The sequence below is a fragment of the Sorex fumeus genome, unplaced genomic scaffold (genome assembly GCF_029834395.1).
Source record: "Sorex fumeus unplaced genomic scaffold, SorFum_2.1 ptg000006l, whole genome shotgun sequence".
Classification (NCBI taxonomy): Eukaryota; Metazoa; Chordata; class Mammalia; order Eulipotyphla; family Soricidae; genus Sorex; species Sorex fumeus.
The window spans coordinates 11,590,581-11,612,376 of NW_026606063.1; the positions used below are offsets into that span (position 1 = coordinate 11,590,581).

At 49.0% G+C, this 21,796-nt stretch overlaps 1 protein-coding gene across 2 annotated transcripts in view; it reads left to right on the forward strand.

Annotated features, from left to right (window-relative positions):
• Window positions 1–9,140: 9,140 nt before the first annotated feature.
• The window catches only part of ASXL2 (ASXL transcriptional regulator 2), a 103,031-nt gene continuing 90,375 nt past the window's right edge, over window positions 9,141–21,796 (forward strand). For both annotated transcript variants that reach the window (XM_056124580.1, XM_056124588.1), the window contains exon 1: window positions 9,141–9,583. In XM_056124580.1, coding sequence (XP_055980555.1) covers window positions 9,527–9,583 — 57 coding nt within the window. In that variant the 5' untranslated portion in view covers window positions 9,141–9,526. The remainder of the gene's footprint in view (window positions 9,584–21,796) is intronic.

Here is a 21,796-nt window from a genome sequence, read left to right on the forward strand (position 1 = left end):
CAAAGTGCCTTACCTGCTGTGCCGTCTCTCCAGCCCCATAACTAGCTCTAGTTTAAGTTCATGACCATAATCTCAAAGGAGTCTTAACACTGATTGATAATCCAACTACCTCTCCCCAGTGTGTGTTATCCCCCACTCCAGTCTCCACACATACTCTGTTCTTGAATTTTCCACCTCCTTATCCTCTTCCTGCCTCTTTCTCCGACTTCTTCCCAGACCCCTCTCTACCTCACTCCATTCTGTCTCTAGAGCTTCCTCCTGCTGCAAGGTCCCCCCAAATTCTTTCCTTTGCCTTGGAAATTCCCCTAGGATCAGAGAGTTGTACAGTGGGCAGAGTGCCTACTTCGCACATAGCTGACCCCAGTTTGATTTCTAGCACCTCATGTGTTCCCCTGAACTTCACTTGGAGTGCTCCCAGGAGCACAGAGCCAGGAGCAAGCACTGAGCAAGCTGGGTGTGGTTCCACCCAAAAAAATTGATGTTGAAGAGCTTGAGAGATGATACAGGGTGATTAAGGTTTTTGCTATGCACGTGGACTGATCCTGGTTTGACCCTGGCACCACTGGGAGCAATCTAGGGGAGATCCAGGAGTAACCACTGAGCATCACCAGATGATTCCTTCCTCACCCTATACATAATTTATTGCAACTGCAATTTGTATTAAATCACATCCTAGCGTGAGCCACTCAGGGTATGTGCAGTAACCAGTATCAGCATGTTAAGTTTTTTTTTTTTCTTTTTTGGGTCACATCGGCGATGCACAGGGATGCTGGGAATTGAACCCGGGTCGGCTGCGTGCAAGGCAAACACCCTACCCATTGTGCTATCATTCCAGCCCCTCAGCATGTTAAGTTTTTTTAAAAAAAGAAAGATATTGCCTTTGAACTTACCTTTCCTTCTAATTGGAACTCTCTGCGCCTAATCTCATGGCATTGTTCTTTCTTGTAGTTCTGCTATCTGTTTGAGCTCAGATGTCCAATCCTCTGAGAGGCTTTCCTTGGACGCTCAGGAAGCTCCCACCTGTCACTGTTGCGTATCCACTTGCTCCTCTTTCAAACTTTGGTTGCCGTGAGATACTGTCTCATCTGTTTCCTTCTTCCGCATCAGCACGCGCCTACCCCAGCTGGTTGGCATCCCCTTCAACTTCTTCTTTTTTAAAAAAAATTATATTTATTTATTTAGTTTTGCTTTTTCGGTCACACCCGGCGATGCTCAGGTATTACTCCTGGCTCTGCACTCAGGAATTACTCCTGGTGATGCTCAGGGGACCATATGGGATGTTGGGGATCGAACCCCAGTCAGCTGCATTCAAGGAAAACACCCTACCCATTGTACTATTGTTCCAGCCCCCACCTCCAACTTCTAAATCTGCACACATCACATGATATGTGCCCCTAAAGGGATTTTTCGAAACAAATAGATTTTATTTGGAGGGGGGTTAAGGTGTGGAGAGAGAGAGAGAGAGAGAGAGAGAGAGAGAGAGAGAGAGAGAGAGAGAGAGAGAAACATAGAAACATACTCAAGAGAGAACACGGGCTTCTCCATGGGTGGAGAAAGCCCCATATACACATCCTAGCATTAGACAGGAAAGCATGAAAGTACACATCTCAAGAGGGGAGATGTGGGTGACACATATGCTCGGGCACCACATGTGCTCGGCCACGTGAGCACAAGCAGCACATGGGCTTGGGCAGCATATGCGTGCCCCTAAAGGGATTTTTTTTTTGGCTTTTTGGGTCACACCCGTCTATGTATAAGGGTTACTCCTGGCTCTCCACTCAGTAATCACTCCTGGCGGTGCTCAGGGTACCGTATGGGATGCTGGGAACCGAACCCGGGTCGGCTGCATGCAAGGCAAACACCCTACCCATTGTGCTATCGCTCCAGCCCCCCAAAGGGATTTTTACCAAGTAAACTGTGCCCATATATTTCTGTTTAGTCGCCTTGCTTCTCTCTGATGCTGCCATTCCTTGCAGGGTTGCTGGGAGTTGCACAGCCTCTGCTGCAGTGCTCACGATGGCTGGACCCTTTGGTGTGGTGCCTGTGCGTACTGTGATGGTCGAGCTAGCAGGTTCACGCTGCTCACACAGGAACTTGCAGGGGCTTCCACGCCTGGCTGAAGTTCTCACGCAGCTTTAGTTTTGGGGCTCCCTGGGAGCTGCATGCTCGTTTTTTTTCAAGGTCTTGCAAATGATTTCTTACTGATTTGCAAACTAGATACAGAAGCAAGGAGGAACAATGGTTTTCTAACTGAATGTCACTGATACTGGTGATGTTTTCTACCTGCTGTTGCAAGAAACTAATGGCCTATCATGGCCACCTGTGTGCAGCTCCTTAAGAACCAGCTCGGCACTACTCCACTATCTCTTCTTGGGCTCGTACCTGATCTGATGACCAGTTTTCATCCAAACCCACTGAGGAATAGGTCAATTCTGCTTTTGTTTCTTGGCTAGGAGCTACTTTCTTTTTTTTGTTTTTTGTTTTCTTTTTTTGGGGGGGGGCATATGTGGCAGTACTCAGGGGACCCTGTTATGCTGGTTATTGAACCCAGGTCAACTGCATGCAAGACAAGCACTTTACCCACTGTGTTATTGGTCTGGCCTCATTTCTAAAGGTCCTGTGGGAAGAGCTGGTACAGAACAGTCTCCCAGCACTGATGTGACAGTAGAGAAAGGTTGCGTGCTTTTGACTTCAGAGCTCACACCCTCTGTTGTTGCACTGGGTTTGCAGATGGCAGAACCATCGAGCCACACTGCAGGTGGGTGGCACAGGATGGGTCACGGCCTCAGATTTGCAAGGTAGGTGTCTTTAACCATCAAGTCATCCCTGGAGCCCCTAAGTTCTTTATTTTTCTTTATTTTATTATATATGGTTTTTTTTGGTTTGTTTATTTTTATTTTTATTTATTTATTTTTTTTGGTTTGAAAGCCATACTTGGTGGTGCTTAGGGTTTAGTCCTAGCTCTGGACTCAGGGATCACTCCTGGTGGGGCCCAGAGAAACATATGGGGAGCTGTGGGTTGAACCCAGGTTTACCACATACAAGGCAAGGGCCCTGCCCACTGGACTATCTCTCCATCCCCTACAAATTTCTTAATTATTTATGATTATTTTTGGTGGTACTAAGAATTGAACCCAGGACCTCACACATATAAGGCAAATAATCTACCACTAAACCATATTTCTAACTTGAGGGGAATTTTTTTTGTGTGTGTGCTACACCAGGTAATGCTCAGGGCTTTCGCCAGTCTTTGTGCACATTGATCACTCCTGGCGGTGCTCAGGGGCATATGGGGCTCGGGGGACCAAGCCCATATCAACCGTATGCAAGACTAATACCTTAGTTGTTGTACTATCTTTCCGGCTCCCCCCCAAAAATTTTTTCATTGATGTCCCATTGCATTATTAATATGGATTCTGTTTCAGATGTGCACCATGATAAATCAAACGTCTCTGTGTACCCCATCCCATCTGCAGCAGATTGAGGTAACTGAAGATTAGTGAATCAAATTTAATTAAATTTATGCAGGTAGTAAATGACCAGTTGGGATTTGGATCTAATCCATTTGGCTGCATGCCCATCGATGGCAAAAATCTCTCACCCAGATACACATTTGAACATGTCTTTGGCCTCTGAGGAGTCCTGGTGAGCCCAGAGAGCATTTCGGACAATGTCGGGATGGATGAAGAGTCACAGACCCCAGGTGGCAAACCAAGCCGCAGCCGGGGACATCTGGCAGGAACGCGCCATGGTAACTGAGTTGCTGCGCGGCTGGTTCCTCCAGCTGGCTCCTGGACGCCCTCCAATTCCAGCGCCTTCCTTCCGGCCTCCTCCTGCATTGAGTCTTGACCACCTGCGGATGGCACAGTCTGACTCTGGCGCTGGTTTTTCCGAGCTCTTGCTGGGAACTGTGTCAAGCCTGCCGATAGCATCCAGATTCATGGAGAACCTGGCACAGGCAGTTTCCATGGGGATCTGACGACAAAAAATCTTATCTTTCTACATCAGCCTTCACTCTTAGAAGTTATCTTGTTAGCTGTTTTTCTTTCTTTTTTTTTTTTTTCAGAAATCAAGGACCTTTGGGAGATACGTTGAGCCTCACACTGTGACTCCTTTGGCTGTAGCCTTGGTATTGGGGGATAGCTTCACAAACAGGCTAGAGTCTCAGGGAATGCTGGATTGAAGAACCACTTGTTGGATATTTCTTCGGAAACGAAGATCCGATTATAATACTATCACTTATTGAAAGTCTTTTGTGTACCTAATTTTATTACCCTATTTTTTTTGTGTGCCTAATTTATTACCCTAATTTAATACCTTATGTGTATTTACTTTAAAATAACTTTAGGAATACTATCAATATCATACCCATTTCCCACGTGACAAAACTGAGGCCCAGGAAGATAGATATTGTGCTGGGATGGAACCCACAGCCACAAAGAGGCAGGCCAAGTGCTCTTTCATGGAACAATGTCCCTGGCTCTGTGCAAGCCCTCCTAACTGATCTTCATCCTTCTAATACTATCTACTCCGTCTGCACATCCCCATTCTTCCCTGGTTGTCGTTCTAAGCTGTCCTCTCTGCGGCTCCTCCCCAGCCCTGACCCTCATAGAGCTCACCTCTCCTGTGTCCTGTGCCACTTCAAGTTCATTTTGTTCTTCCATAGTTTTGTTTTGGGACCATATCAAGCAGTGCTCAGAGCTTACTCCTGACTCTTTGCTTCAGGATCACTCTTAGTGGCATTCAGGGTACCACATGTGGTGCTCAGAATTGAAGCCAGGTTGGCCATGTAACTTCCTTACTGTACTAGATGTTGTACAGGCACGTTCCATGTGTAGTTACTTGTCCTACCCTAGGGTCTGGTGTATCCTGTTGTGATCGCTTGTATGAAAATACTCAGCATATAATCTGCTTATAGATCTTTTTTTTTGGGGGGGGGGTCACATCCAGCAACGTTCAGGGGTTACTTCTTCATTCAGAAATCACTCCTGGCAGACTCAGAAGACCATAGGGAATGCCAGGAATCAAACCCAGTTCTGCTGCATGCAAGGCAAGAACCCTAACCATTGTACTATCTCTCCCACCCCTGCTTATATGTCTTTTCTACTTAAATATCAGCTATTTAGGCATAAAACTGGCGTCATCGTCATTCACTTATCTCTTTATCCAATTAAAACATATATTGAGAGCCTCTTATTTTGGGGAAAGGCTTGGGAGCACATCTGGGAATACTTGGGGGACCATGGGATGCCAAAGATCAAACTATAATGGATCCCATTGAGGGCAAGGGCCTTACCCCCTGTACTATCTCTCCAACTTTTTAGAATGCTGCCTGTGAAAAGGCTCCTGGTGGTAGCTCAGATATGAGGCCCTAGATTTCATCCCCAGTATGAGAATCAAAGTGGCAGTAGAGGAAAGGGTCCCTGATATAATAAGATAGACACTGTCTCTATCTTCATTGCTATCCAGCCTTTCACTCCTGGTTCTTAGAAGTGGTAACTGAATGCAGATCACACTTCCAAGATACTGAGGGCAGGGACTGGGAGAAGAGTGTGGTTTAAAATAGTGAGAGTAAATGCTTTGCACGAGACAGATCCTGGATAACATTCCTAAGATGTTCAGAAGGAATGGAGACCTGTATTCAGTTTGCATTATACTAAAGGAGAGAACAGTAAGGAAATGAAGGGCTGGGACATTTAAGAAAGGAAGTTCAAGAGGTTAGAAACCTTGCTTTGATGCAGGAGTGTCAAGTTCGATTCCTAGCACCACATGCTCCCCTGAGTACCACAGGACTGACTGGAGCAGTGCTGGGCATGGCCATACCTCTCTTGCTCTCTCATCAGCACAGACAGGAAGAGAGAGGGAAAGGAAGAGGGAGAGGGAGAGAGATCACTCCTGGCAGGCTTTGGGGACCAGATGGGGTGCCATGGGTGGAACTTGATTGGGTTGGTCTCATGCAAGGCAAGTGCCTAACTTCTTGTACTACAGCTCCAGCCCAGGATTGGTAAATTTATAGGTAGGTATAATGCAGGGACTAAAGGAGGGGAGGGGAGACCACCCTGGTGGCCACTAGTCACATGCCCAGGCACAACTAGGGCCAGGGATTTTCAGGAGAGAGGCAAAGGCTGATGGCAATGAGCAGTGCAAGAGAAAGATTCATGATGATGGTCACGTATGAAAGCTGTTTCTTGAAGTTAAGAGATTTAGAATTCAGAGTCAGAGAGATTACAAGGGGTTAAGGCATTTGCCTTGCAGACCGTGGACCTGGGCTCAATCCCCAATCCCCATATGATCCTACCAGGAATGACCCCTGAACTGTAGTAAACCCTGGCTAATTGGGTGTGGCCCCAAAACTGAAAATAAGAGAGATGATTTTTTGACTTTGCAGGAGATAGAACTCAGATAGAACACGAAAGAGGCTCTAGGTTTGATCCCCAGCATCCCAAACACAAACCTACAAACAAGAAGAAAATCTGCACTCATCAGAAAATGTAGGGCATGGAGGGATAGGGTGGGATATTTCAAAGAAACATCTGACATTCTTTGAAGGATGGAATGTTTAGTGGGAGCAGAGACAAAACATATACTGGAATCCAGAACGACAGTGGAAAACAGGGCGAGATGCAAGCAGGCATGAAAAATAGAATCAATAGACATTGGAACAAAAATACACTCAAAAATTGTAATTCGAAAAGCCATCCAGGGTTGGCTAGTACAGGGGGTAAGGTGTGGACCTTGCGTGGCCAGCCCCTGTTCTACCCCCCAGGATAGAACTATGCACTAGGAGCCATCCCTGAGTGCAGAGGCAGGAGTAACCCCCCGCCAGGGAGTAATAAGCCACCTAGCTCCATGCAATGTTACCAAGTAGGAATTGTGACACCAAAGTCCCTACTGTATCCCTGAAACTAAGATCTGATGGGGGTGGGAAGACAGCTAAAGGGAGGCCCTGACCTCCTGGGACCTCATGGTTCAGGGAACACAAGTCAGTGCAACACGCCACCCCCCCCCCCCCCTTCCCGGCACAGTGTGTCCCCAGACCAATCAATGATCCAGAACAGAGAGCTCCAGAAATGGTAAGTAGGGCCTGGAGACAAAGGAAGGAGAGCACACAGGCTCAAACCAAAGCGCTCATAGCTAACCCCTGACAAAGTAGGGTGTGTGTGTGGTCAGAGAGAGCTTCTGGCACCCCACCTTCGGGTCCTTAGAGAAAGGCTAGAGCATGAGGCACTGGAGAATGCTAGTAATTACTCAGGAACTTGTGCAGATAGGTCCATGGTAATTGTGGTTACGTGGCAGTTTGATCAATGAAGGATAATGTAAGTAGATGATGTTTTACACGGCCTTTTGAGACTTCTTTTTGCGTGAGACCCCCTTTGAAACACTAGATTATGAATCCACTCCTTTTTCTTTTTTCTTTTTGAGTCACACCCAGCGATGCACGGGGTTAATTCCTGGCTCTGCACTCAGGAATTACTCCTGGCGGTGCTCAGGGGGCCATATGGGATGCTGGGAATCATGCAAGGCAAATGCCCCACCCGCTGTGCTATCACTCCAGCCCCATGAATCCACTTCTAAAACACATCTGTAACACACACAAGTAGTTTAATTTGGGGGGTCCATGAACTTTTGAAACTCATCTTGTACTCAAATAATGCTTCCAACCCATTTTTCCTCACGAGAGGCTGCAACCCTGAGATCTAGTTTAGGATCCAGAAGGAAGCAGCTTCTGGAAGCAGGTGGATTTGCTTTTGCCTTGGGGCCACAGTGGGCTGGGCGAGGTGGACCATCCTGTGGTGCTGCAGTTTCGAATCCGTGCGTAGCATGCAAGGCAAGAGCCCAACCGGCTATATTATCACTGGGGTCCCAAGAAGCAGGTGGATTGGGGACCTGGGTCATTTTTCACTTTGCAAAGGACAGACGTGGCTAATGAGATGTACATATCCTGCTTTTCATCTCCCAGGAAGCTGTTCTGGGCACGACCAGTAATGGTTTCGGACCGCAGACAGAGCTGAATCACTCAGCAAATATTTAACGGGCGCCTGACATATACTGGCACCGTGCCAGGAACTGAGCTCACCAAGATAAAAAAAAAAAAGGAAAAAGGTGAAGGCAGTGAGGGTGGCGTTGAAAAAAGTGTCACCCGTTGAAGAGGTATTCAGGGTTAATGGGAAGGCGTCAAGTTGCCAGTTTGGTTTTTTGGTGGTTCCCCCTCATTTCGACTTGTGAACTTGGTAACTCAAGCCAGTTACCAATCGCTTGTTAAAAGAGACCGTTAACAAGTCGCCAGCCTAATAAAAGGACCAATATAGGTAGGGGCGAGTGATAGCACGTGGGTTGGGCGTTTGCCTTCACGTGGCCAAGCCCGTTAGATCCTCGGCATTCCATCTGGTTCTCGGAGCACCACGGGAATAATTCCCGAATGGAGAGCCAGTAGAAACACCTGCGCACGCCCGGTGGCCCAAAAGCCCAAACAAAAACCACCACTGTGGTGGCCAAAGCGATAATCAAGGGGGTAGGGTGCTTGCCTCGCGCCGGGCCAACCGGGGTTCGATCTCCCGCATCCCGTATGGTTCCCCCGGACGCTAGGCGCAGTTCCTGAGAGCAGAGCGAGGAGTTATCCCTGAACGTGGCAGATGTGGCCAAAAAAGGGAAAAAAAAAAAAGGACCACCTTACGGGCTGGAGCGATAGTCCCGTGGTTGGGGCACTTGCCTTGCACGCGGCTGACCCGGGTTTGATCCCCGACACCCCACAGCGTCTCGGTTTCCCTCCGCTCCCTAGCAAGCCCAGGGTACCCCGCAGTGGAGAACCAGGAGTCATCCGTGAGCACCGCCCGGGGCGGCCCCCAAACTAAAAAAAAAACCAAAAAGCCAACCCAAAAAGACCACCGCAGTCCAAAGGAGCACGGACAGATACGAACGCACGCCTGCGAAGCTCCGAGAAAAGGCGCGAGGCGCCCAACTCGGGAGCCCCGGCACGCGGCGCGGGTGCGCTCCAGGAGCCTTCCGGGAGCGTGCGACTTCCGCTTCCGCCGGCGCCCCGCCCCGCACGCCGGAGAGCCAGCCCCACCCGGGCGCGCATGCGCTCGAGTGGGCGCGGCGGGCGAGCGAGCGGAAGGGCGGGGGCGGGCCCGGCGGGGCGGGCGCGCGCGCGCTCTCCCACCAGCCCCGCGCGGGAGGCGGGGGGCGCGCGCGCGCTCGCTCGCGCGGCCGGCTGCGTACAGTAGTGACGGCCGCGCGGGAGCGGTCACATGACCGGAGCGGCTGCCTGTACAGTAAGAACCCAATATGGCAGCGGCGGCAGCAGTGGCAACGGCAGCAGGAGGACCGGCCGCGCCGTAGCCCCCCCCCCCGCCCCGCGCGCGCCGCCCCCGCCGCTTCCTCCGCTCGGGCGCTCCTCCGGCCCGACTTCCCCTTTCTCCCACCTCTCTCCCGGCGCCGCGGGAAAAGCCGCGCAGGGCAGCGCGCAGCCGAGGGAGGGCGGCCGGAGCCCGGACACGGGAGCCTCCCAGTCCGTTCAAGACCCGACATGAGGGAAAAGGGCCGTAGGAAGAAGGGCAGGACCTGGGCGGAGGCCGCCAAGACGGTAAGGGCGAGGGGGCGCGGGGCGGGCTGGGGGAAGAGCCCGGGCTGGGGCTGCGACGTGTCGGCGCCCGCCGCGCGCCGGGGGACGGAGGTCACCGGCGCGGCGACCCGGCTCCCGGGGCCCCCGGAGCACGCGCGCGCGGCGGTTGGTGTCGGGGCGGCGGTGCCGGCGGCGATGGAGGCGGCGCCGGCGGGAGCGGCTCGGGCGGCGTCGGCGAGCAGCAGCCCGCGCCGCGGGGTTTTGTAGCCGCCGCTCGCACCCGGGACCCCGGCAGCCGGCGGCGGGGCGCGGGGCCGGCGGCTTCCGAGCGGCCGGAGGGCTTTTTCCCCCTCCCACCGCCCACCCCGTCGGGTGCGCCGGGCGCGGCGGGTGCGTGCCGCCGGCCCCGGAACGGAGCGGGGCGCGCCGGGGCTCGGGAGCGTCGGTCGCGCCGCTCCGGGCAAGACACGCGGCTGGCCCCGGGCCCCCGCCGCCCCGCGCGCCCGCCGCCGCCGCCGCCGCCCGCTCGGGCTCACGCCGCGCTTGTTTTTGTTTGCTTGCCGGCCGGAGCTGCGAGTGCCGGAGGTGTTTAGAAACGAAGTAACAGGTGGGACTTGGAGAATTTTTTTTTTCTGTTTCCGTAGAGACCTACTCCGAACACGGCTGCAATGCATGGTGGGACGTGTAGTTCTCCCCGGCCTTGACTTGTGTCCGTTGTTGCAGCGATGTTGGTGAACATCGTAGCCAAGTTGTAATTAGGCGGCGGTGGCGGTGGTGGTGGTGGGTGGGGTACCGTCATTTAAAAAAAAAAAAAGAAAAGTGATTTTTGTTCAACGAGATGTCGAGGTAGGTTTAAAATAACCGGCTCTAGAGTTGATTGATGCGGGGAAAGAGCCGACGTGTCTGTAGAAAAGAGTTAGGGGAAAGTCAACTTAGGGTCCTGTGTTTGCAGGGCTTTAAATCCGAAGGCATCTTGAATATTGGATAATGTCACTTATATTTGTACGTGGAGCGCACTTGTCAGGAAGCCTTTAATGTATGTTACATGGTTTCTTTACAAATGAGTTTTTGTTTTTTTCCCAGAATAGAGACGTAAAAGTTCATTGTGAGAAAATTGGAAACTTGAAAAAGAAATCCCTCTGTAGAGCTCTGTGTCTGTTAACGTTTTGGTTTATTGCCATCTGGTCTTTTTAAAATTTATTCTGCAAATCTGAGTCCTACTGTTTATGCAATCTCCTGCATTTGTTTTGTAAATCTTGTGCTTTTGTTGTGTAAACATGATGCCATTAGGTTGGATGAGTCCTAAACTTGTATTTCTGTTTCAGTTGGAAATGTGCAAAAGTTGGCGAATAAATAAAGGCACGTTTTATTTTATATTGCTACTTACATTTTTATATTGATTTCTATCCTTGCCTTCTAATTAATAAAACTCGAGGAATTGTGGCCCCAGAGAGAACTGCAAGTAAGGTGCTTCCCCTGAACGTGCCCTACCCGATTCATTCCCTACACCCCTTATGTTCAAATTCCTAAGTACCGCCGGGAGTGATTCCTGAGCGCAGAACCAGGAGTAACCCCTGAACATCCATCAGGGTGACCCCAAACCCAAACAAACCAAAAAACTTTCAAGAAACCATTGTTTTGGTGGTGGGCTGACTGCTCCTTCATAGACTTTTCTTTGTTCTACTTGATGAATATATATTGGCATCTTCATTTTCCTGAAAGAAGTCTGTTAGATTTTAATTTTTTTTTTTTTTTTTTGGTCACATCTGGCGATGCACAGGGGTTACTCCTGGCTCTGCACTCAGGAGTTACTCCTGGCGGTGCTCAGGGGACCATATGGGATGCTGGGAATCGAACCCAGGTCGGCCATGTGCAAGGCAAACGCCTTACCTACTGTGCTATTGTTCCAGCCCCTAAGTAAAAATTGTAAAAGAGAATAGTGACAGGACCAAACAGAGCTCAGCTGTGGCCTATATATTTAGGATTTTTTTTTTTTTGATTAGTTTTAGGGCCATACCCATACAGTGTGGTGCTTAGAGCTCACGTACTCAGGGCTTACTCCTTGTTGTACTCAGGGGTCACTCCTGTTGGGGCTCTGGAGGGCAGTATGTGGTACTGTGGGTAAGCTAGGATCCACTGCGTGCAAGGCAAGTCACTTACACGCTGAACTAGCTCTCTGGCCCTGGAGCGCATGTTTTGTGTGTGTGAAGCAGGGTTGTTTTTTTTTTTTCCCCTTTTTGGGTCACACCTGGCCATGCACAGGGGTTACTCTTGGCTCATGCAGTCAGGAACTACTGGTGGTGCTTGGGGTACCATATGGGATGCTGGGAATCGAACCCTGGTCAGCCGCATGCAAAGCCAATGCCCACGCCCTACCTTCTGTGCTATTGCTTCAGCCCGAAGCCGGGCTTTTAATCTCTGGCATGACATAGTCCCCTGAGTTCTGAGTCAGGAGTAGCCCAGAGCACTGCCAGGTGTGCCCTCCAAACCAAAAAGATAAAAAGAGACAGTGGTGAACTAATGTTTTTCAGGTGTCAGTTGGCTTATCTCCTCAGCTGTAAAGTGAGGAATTAAACTAAACCTCTGCGTTCAAAGGGTTTGTGTTTGTGGGAGGACAGAGAAGTGTAGGCAGAGTGAAAACAAAAGTAAAGCTTGAATATTTCAGCCTCCAGTATAGCTATAGTGAGATCAGGAAACCTGTGAGTTCGGGTCGGGGGTGTGAATCTGGTAGAATACTTGCTTTGAATGTGTGAGCCTCTGGATTTGGTCCCTGGCACCACGTGAGAAAAATAGAAAAAAGTGTTTTTTCAAAAATGGAAGTAACTTTGTGTCCTGTCCATAATGGAGCCTGTATTTAGAAAATTATGAGGACTAGGAGGAGATCTCCTATATTCCTAGAATATCTGACTTTATGTCGACAAGGAAATAAAATTATTTATGAATACAGGCAATATCTGCTTCAAGTTCATTGTGTTCTTGGTGCTTTTATTGCAGAGCTGTCCTGTTCTAAGGAACATCATTAGGCTGAGGAGATAGTTCTTATACAATCCAGAGTGGCCCTCCCAGAGCTGAGCTGCACCCCCCACCTCCCCTCAGGGCCGGCCTGTCTTGCTGGGTGTGGCCTCCCAGATTATGAGAAAGGGACTTGTATTACTGACCTACAATATTGTAGCTGATAAAATGTCATATACATATATAGTCTAAAATGTATGGGATATAACGGTATGAACATTACATAGATTGAATATTAGATTATTATTAGTATTTGGATTTGAATTTTGTGGGGGTGGGGTAGGGGATGGGTTGAACTCAGGGCCATTCATATACAAGGTGAGGGCCATACCCCTGAGCTGCATTTCTGACCTTACTGCGAATATATGAAAAAGGGTAAACTTTATAGTTAATCTATAAAAGTAAAATTGTGGGGCTGGAGCAGTAGCACAGCAGGTAGGATGTTTACCTTGCACGCGGCCGACCGGGGTTCGATTCCCAGCATCCCATATGGTCCCCTGAGCACCACCAGGAGTAATTCCTGAGTGCACGAACCAGGAGTAACTTCTGTGCACCGCTGGGTGTGACTCAAAAAGTCAAAAAAAAAAAGGTAAAATTGTGCCGAAAGATTGTTTTAATTATAGAGGACAGACTGAACCTAATAACTGAGGAGAGCAGAGAACATGATAATGGAATTGAAATTCAAGTAAACTTAGTAGACTGTCTTCCTTCTGATCTGATATTGGACCTGCAGAAATTCACAAGTTGTCAAGCAGATTATTCAAGGTTTTTGTTTTTTTTCTCTTTGGGTCATACCCAGCGATGCACAGGGGTTACTCCTGGCTCCGCACTCGGGAATTACTCCTGGCGGTGTTCAGGGGACTATATGGGATGCTGGGAATCGAACCTGGGTCAGCCACGTGCAAGGCAAATGCCCTACCCCCTGTACTAACGCTCCAGTCCCTCAAGGGTTGGTGTTTTTTTTTTGTTTTTTTTTTTTTTTTTTTGGTGGGAGGGAGACACCCCTGGCAGTGTTCACGGGTTACTCTTGACTCTGCTCAGGGGTCATTCCTGGCAGGAGCCCTTATGCGATGTGGGGGATTGACCTGTGTAGTCCTAATGCAAGGCAAGTGCTTTAAGTGTTCTACTTTCTGTTGCAGCATTATGGTTTTATTGTTATTGTTTGTTTTTGGGGTCACACCTGGCAGTGTTTAGGAGTTACTCTTGGCTCTGTGCTCAGGGTTCACTCTTGGTGAGATAAAGGTAAAGGTAAAGGCCCTCCCGTTGTTCATTGATTTGCACGAGCGGGCCCAGTAACGTCTCCATTGGAGACTTTGTTGTTACTGTGTCTGGCATATCGAATACGTCACAGGGAGCTTGCCAGGCTCTGCCGTGCGGGCGAGATACTCTCGGTAGCTTGCTGGGCTGTCCGAGAGGGGCGGAGGAATCGAACTCGGGTCGGCCATGTTGGCTGCGTGCAAGGCAAACGCCCTACCGCTGTGCTGTCGCTCCAGCCCAGCTTGGTGAGATATATCGACCATATGGGGTGCTGGGGATTGAAGCTGGGTCAGCTGTGTGCAAGGCAAGTGCCTTACCTACCAACTGTACTCTTATTACAGTCCCAGTAGTCAAGTCTTTTATTTTTTTGGGGGGGGGGTCATACTCAGCGATACTCAGGGGTCACTCCTGGCTCTGTGTTCAGGAATTACTCCAGTCAGTGCTCAGGGGATCTCATGGGATGCCAGGGATCGAACTCAGATCTGCCATGTGCAAGGCAAACTCCCTACTCACCTTCCTACTGCCCCAGCCCCTTTATTCAAGTCTTTAGCATTTCGGTGTTAACGGTCTATAATTTTGGCTTCTGGGCTTGGGATCAGTGCTCAGGGAGGATCATGCTCTGCCAGGAGTTTAGCTTAGAGCTTCTGTATGCAAAGCGCGCCGTCATCTATTTGAATCATCTCCCCAGCTGGAGCGATAGCACAGCGGGTAGGGCATTCGCCTTACAAGCGGCCAACATGGCCGACCCGAGTTCGATTCCTCCGCCCCTCTCGGAGAGCCCGGCAAGCTACCGAGAGTATTCCATATGCCAGACACAGTAACAACAAAGTCTCCAATGGAGACGTTACTGGGCCCGCTCGAGCAAATCGACGATCAACGGGAGGGCCTTTACCTTTTACCTTTTACCCCAGCCCAACAATCTCATGTTTTGAAGCTGAAGCTGCGGAGCTGGAGAAATAGTCTAGGGGATTTGGTGCTTGCTCTGCATGCAGTCCATCCCTTTTCAATCCCCGATACCACATGTGGTTCCCTGAGCACCGCCACGAGTGACCCAAAAGCCCCATAGGAAATCGGTGAAGCTTGGGGTCCAGAGCTATAATATAGCAGGTAGGGCCTTGCACACGGCCAACCTGGGTTTGATCCCCGGCATCCCATATTGTTCCCTGAGCATCACCAAGAGTAATTCCTGAATGCAGAACCCCTGAGCATCGCTGGGTGTGGCCCCAATAGCCCTCCACCCCCCCAAAAAAAAGGAAAGAAAAAGAAATGAAACTTCAGGTGGTTGTGGTGAAATGATTTCGATGGGAGACCTGTAATGGATGGTATTTGGTGCAGTTTAAATGGAAAATTTGGGGAGGGCTGGAGAGTACAGAGGTTCAGGCTGTTGCCCTGCTTGTGGCTGACACTAGCTAGATTTTTGACACCCCATAATTATTCCAAGCCCTACAGGGAGTGACCCCCACAGCACCTCCAGGTGTGACCCAAACCCGCATTCCAGAGAGGGGGAAAATTGTGGTGCCAGAAGCGCAGGTCAGCGATGGAGCACTTGTCAAGCATGTATGCATGGATTGATCCCCAGCACCAGAAACAGAAATACAATTTAATGCCTTAAGTTGATATTCGCACTAGGTTCAAAACTAGGCGGGTTCACTACAAAGGAAAAAAAGAGCTTTTGAGTTGTCCAAGTAGCTGATGACATCCCTGAGGAATTCAGTCTTTTTTTGCAAGCAGAACTTTCGAAATAGTCCAGTCTTGCCGATCCTGTTTTCCTTTTGACTGTCCTCTCTTCATTCAAGCACTTAAAAGGAGAAAGTTGCCTAGAAAGACAAGTTTGTTTTTTGGGGAGGCGGGGGTGGGGGCAGGAATCACACCCGGCAGTGCTCAGGGGTTACTACTGACAGTGTTCAGTGGACCATGTGGGATCTAGGATCGAACCCAGGTTGACCATGTTCAAGGCAAACGCCCTCCCAGCTGCACGATCGCTCCAGCTCCTAGAAAGAGAAGTTTGTGATTGTTAGTGGGAGGGACAGAGGCACTCCACACCGCACAGACTGTCCACTAGAGACGCCTTGGGTCCTGTTAGGAAGTAAAATGCCTGAGGTAAGTCAGGTGTGTAGTCGGACTGAGCTCAGGAGTCGGGGCTGGAGCTTCAGCACATTAGCTACCAGCTGAAGAAAACCTGGAGGCTTTTTAATTTTGTTTTCTTGGGCCACAGCTGGTGGTGCTCAGGACTCCCAACTCCTGGCTCAGTGCTCAGGGATCACTCCTGGCATTGCGTGGGGGACCGTATGGCGTGGCCGGCATTGATCCGGTGTCAGCCATATGCCAGGCAAGTACCCTACCCTCTGCATTCTCTTTGGCTCCAACCGTGAGGAATTTTTTTTTCAATTATACGACTAGGGTATGACTAAGTGTAGTTATGTCCCCTTGAATATATTTACCAGGCCAGAGTATTTTAAGTCTTTTTGTATTGTATTTGTATCAGAATCTCTATGAGAATGTACATTTTGGAAAAATACGTTTGACAGATGTGTGTGTGTGTGTGTGTATGTATATTTGCTTTTTTGGTCACACCCGATGATGCACAGGGGTTACTCCTGGCTCATGCACTCAGAAATGACTCCTGGCGGTGCTCAGGGGACCATATGGGATGCTGGGAATCGAACCCGGGTCGGCCGCGTGCAAGGCAAACAAACGCCCTACCCGCTGTGCTATCGCTCCAGCCCCAACAAATAAATATATTTTTAATAATGCAGGGTAGAAAAAATAAAGCTGTGAGGCTAGAAATACAATGGGGAAGGTGCTTGGGCTGACCTGGGCTCAATCCCTAATACTCCATGTGATCTCCGGAGCTCTGCCAAGGCTAAGCCCTGAGCACAGCCGGGCGTGGCCCCAGAACAAAACAGAAAAAACTGGACAAAACTTATGTTGTGGAAAATATGCAAAATTAGTGCATGGAGATAGCTCAAGTGGTAGAACACATGTTTATCATGTGAGACACCCTGAGTTCCATCCCAGACGCCTCAGCCCCCCCCACCCCCGTCTCCCTCCCATCAAGTACTGCTTTCAGCACCAACCCTCTAGGCTGCACACCGCATCCTGCATCCCTCCACCGAGTATCAGTGGATGTGACCCCAGTATTGGAGCGACAGTACAGGGGTACTTCCTTGCATGCTGCCAACTCTCAGTCCCCATGACCTCGTACAGTCATGCAGCACCTCCAGGAGCAATCCTCAACAAAGTCATCAGTAACGTTCCAGGTATGGCCTTAAGCTAAAACCAAACCGAAACAGAATTGAAGTTTTATGGCTTAAAAGTTGAGAAACTGCTCCATCCAATATTGATCTCCCACCCTAGGTAGGCAGGAATCATCCGTATTTTTAAAACATAAACTTAGCATTTTAATTCATTTTTACTTCAGCTTTCTTGTAGTCTAATTGATACAGGATTGTGATATATTTGGTGCATTTTTGAAATTTCTCTGTAATGTTTTTGGTAGTAGATGGTTTTGATGTAACCCCTTGGTTGATCTTTTTCCCTGCATTTTGTTTTGGGCCCACACTCAGCAGTGCTCAGGGCTCACTCCTGGCGGGCTTGGGGGACCGTGTGGGGTGCCGGGGATTGGGCCCCAGTGTGCAAGGCAGTCTCCCTACCCGCTGCACTATCCCTCTGACCCCGTGCTTCTTGAATTTGTATTCTGTTTTAGCTTATCTTTCTACCTGGTTTTAATACTATTTTGTTTTAAAACCTACTTATTAAAGGGAAAAAAATTAAAGTCTCTTTTGAACCCACATTAAAATTTTCTAATGAAAGACATGGCCTAGAATTCTGGCAGGAACAGAAAATAACCTCTGATTTGCAAAAGTCCTTGCTGTGGCCTCATGCACAGACTCTGTCTCCTAGACTCTGTGCAATTTTGCTGTCGGTGAAAGGGCGTTATGTTTTCACTACAAAGCAGCCTGGAAGGCGGCCAGTGTGTGGAAGACATGACTGGGGAAGGGATCAGCAAGGTTTGCCTAAGCCTGCTATCTTTGTCCCTAGTACAAAAGGCCCCGGCTTTTTACAAATGTCCCTCTAGTCCAGTGTCTCTTCACTTTGCGGCCAGTCCTTTCTGCTTATAGTATTGTGTGATTTAGTATTTTTAGCCCAGTTGGATTTATCACATTTTCCGCGTTGTTTTGGAACAGTATTGGATATAAAATTTTAGAGCTCTTACAATGAAAAACAATTTTAATTAAATTTCTGTTGTATGGGCTCATTATTATTATTATTATTATTTTGACCTTTGGGCTGTCTGCTGTGCTGTCCAGGGCTTACTGCTGGGTCTCTCTGTTCGAGTCACTCCTACCAGAGTTTGGGAGACCAGTACCCAGTCAGGGATTGAACTGGGCGGGCGGGGTGTAAGGCAAGACAGGTGTGACCTGTACCTTAACCCTTAACCCTTAACCCTTTCTTGTGCTATCTAGCCCTGCCTTTTTCTTGGTAATGTTTTTCTTAGAAGACCATCTTTTTAGGATGATCATTTTAAAGTTGGTTCTGGCATCGGGAGATAATAACAAGGGCGAGATGTTTGCCTTGAATATGGTTGACCCCAGTTCAGTTCCTTGGTTTCCCTTGTAGTTCCCAGAGCACAGCTGGGAGTGATTCCTGAATCACAGGGCCGGAGCACTGACAGGTATTTCCCAGAACACTCCCCAACCGCCTCCTCCCAAATTCCCTCCTTGAGGAACTGGAACTTAGGGGCTGGGTGCATGGCCTCAGTCAGTGCATGTATTTCTTGAGCACTGAATTAGGAGCAGCTCCTCAGCACCACTGGGTGTGGCCTCCCCAAACCAAAAATCCCCTACAGGTTTTGCCTCTTCTGTGTGTGTGTGTGTGTGTGTGTGTGTGATGGTGGGGGGGTGTGAGGAGGGGTGGTGACGCCTTACAGTGCTCAGAGCTTTCTCTTGGACTGCGTTCAAGGCAGTTTCTTTCCTGCTGTATTCTCTCTCTGACCCTGGACTTTTCCTTTTCTAACATGTTTGTGGGCATAACTGTGTATGCATGTACATTGTTTATGTGCACACACGTATGTGTCCATTTATAAACTTCAGTTGAAGTTTTATTTACTTAAGCCGCACCCAGGGTTGGCGGCGGCTCTGCTCTGCTTGCTGGGGTGGGACACAGATTGAACCCGGAACTCTCCTCTGTGAAGTGTTTGCAAAACCCACTGAGTTAGATCTTTTCCTTACCAAACACTATAAAGGTAAAGGTAAAGGCCCTCCCGTTGATCGTCGATGTGCTCGATCGGGCCCAGTAACGTCTCCATTGGAGACTTTGTTGTTACTGTGTCTGGCAGATCGAATACGTCACGGGGAGCTTGCCAGGCTCTGCCGTGCGGGCGAGATACTCTCGGTAGCTTGCCGGGCTCTCCGAGAGGGGCGGAGGAATCGAACTCGGGTCGGCCATGTTGGCTGCGTGCAAGGCAGATGCCCTACCGCTGTGCTATCGCTCCAGCCCAGCAAAGACTATAAGTTAAATATTTTGTTTTTGTTTTGGAGCCACACCTGGAGAGGCTCAGGGGTCACTCCTGGCTCTGCACGGAGGAATTACTCCTGGAGGGCATCGGGGGACTGAATGGTTTGTCGAGGACTGAATGGTTTGTCGAGGATTGAGCACAGGTTGGCTGTGTGCAAGGCAAATGCCCTACCCCCTGTACTATCTGTCTGGACCCTGTAAATTAAAATCTTTTAAATAATATCTGGGCAGGGTGCAGCACTGAATGATCCCAGAGCACTCTTGGATGTGACCCCAAAGTAAACATTTTAGTCCTGAAGGTATGTTTTCCCAAAACAAGTAGGTATTCTACCTTGAACAGCAGAGATTTACCGTATCAATATTACTATGCTCCTTGAGGACAGAGATTATTATTTTTTATTTTTAAAAATTTATTTATTTATTTTTTTGCTCTTTGGGTCACACCCTGCGATGCTCAGGGGTTACTCCTGGCTCATGCAGTCAGGAATCACTCCTGGTGGTGCTCGGGGGACCATATGGGATGCTGGGAATCGAACCTGGGTCGGCCATGTTGTCTGCGTGCAAGGCAAATGCCCTACCCGCTGTGCTATCGCTCCAGCCTCAGGGATTATTATTTTTTTGAATGCTTCTGTCCTGCAAAGTTTTAATGTTTTGCCACATGAGTGCTGGTCCTTTTTTTTTCCCCCCCTTTCAGTTTTTTCCCCATCTAGGGATTGGCCCAGAGCCTCTCATGTGCAGTGCTGTCACTGAGCCACAGCCTTGACCCTCTGTGAGAGAGTGTGTGTGCACATGTGCCTACGCGTGAGGGTGGACACTGGGTCTCATGCATCACCTTTCATTTTGGTGTTTGGGCCACACTGGCAGTGCTTGGGGGCTGCTTTCATTGGTGCTTGGTTGTGGGGTGACGTTCCATTATGTGTTGGGGATTGAACCCAAATATCCCACATAAAAGACTTGTGTTCCATTCCTTTGACTCATCTCCCCAGGCCTGTTATGACAGTTCAAAAATTACAGATAGTATAGTGGGAAAGGCAAATGCCTTGCATGTGGTCTCCCTGGGTTCTATAACCCGCATACCACACGGGCCTGAGCACCACCAGGCAATGATCCCTGAGCCTTGCAGGGTGTCACTCAAAAACCAACAAAAAGAAAAAGAAATATTATAGAAGACATCTCTCTTTGAGAGTACAATTTAAAGCAATAGATTCAAAATTGCTTGCGAGGAAAATTGATGGAGTATTGCTTGCTTTTAAAGAAAATTATCTTAAGACTCTTTGGAGGTATTTGCCCCTCAAGGCCCGTCACAGTTTAAAAGAAGTTTCCACTTCCTTCTGTGTTATTGCAGATGGCAGGAAGAGGCCACGCACTTGGTTGCGTTGCTCTCCTGGGATCACATACGGGCTGACCAGGGATTGCACATGTTGAGTTGTGGTGCTGGCACCTAGTTGGGTTGCAGCACTCACCGTGGGTGGCACACTTGTTTGCACAAGTCCTTGATGTTCCTTTTTGTAGGGTGGAAGCTGGACCACAATGGTGGTGTTCAGATCAGATTAGGGTTGGCTGCGTACAAGAACTGAACTTCTGTCTGTCTGGCCTCAGAGCTCACGCTTTGTGGTGGTGCTGGGGATCCCAGAAAACAGATCTGGTCATCTCACAATGGCCTTTGTACCTTGACAGCCGCGTGTGTGCCTGTCAGGCAGGCAGTCCATCACTGAGCTACTCTTGGGTCCCTCCAAAGATTTTTTTTTTTTTCCTTTATGGGTCACACCCAGTGATGCACAGGAGTTACTCCTGGCTCTGCACTCAGGAATTACCCCTGGAAGTGCTCAGAGGACCATATGGGATGCTGGAAATTGAACCCAGGTCGGCTGCTTGCAAGGCAAACACCCTGCCTGCTGTGCTATTGCTCTAGCCCCCAAAGATTTTTTTTTTTGGAGTAAATGTTGAAAAAAATTGGGAAATGTCTATGATTCTTTGTTTAGACCTTGCGTGATAAAGCGAAAATGGATCAGTTGACTTACATGTACTTAGCCCTGAGCTTCAGTAACAAGTAAACCTTGTCACAGTGCTCTGTGTAACTTGATTAATCTTTTTGGTGAACTTTATGTTATAAATAAGACTTCCTGTGAAAATTCTTTTGTCTGCTGGCACTTAGCAGTCAATACCTTTCATCGGACTCTTTAGTTTGGGTTGCCCCAAATCATTTTGAGTCTTTGAATCACCATTTCTGAATTATTCAGGAGCTGATTTAGCAATATTTAGTTTCAAAAGAAGAAACTTAGTTTTGATAAGGGGCTAATGATGTGAATGAAGTGCTCGAACGTGATGTAAATGAAGGGTTGTCACTGTCACTGTCCTCCCGTTGTTCATCGATTTCCTCGAGCGGGCCCAGTAACGTCTCCATTGTGAGACTTGTTGTTACTGTGTTTGGCATATTGAATATGTCAT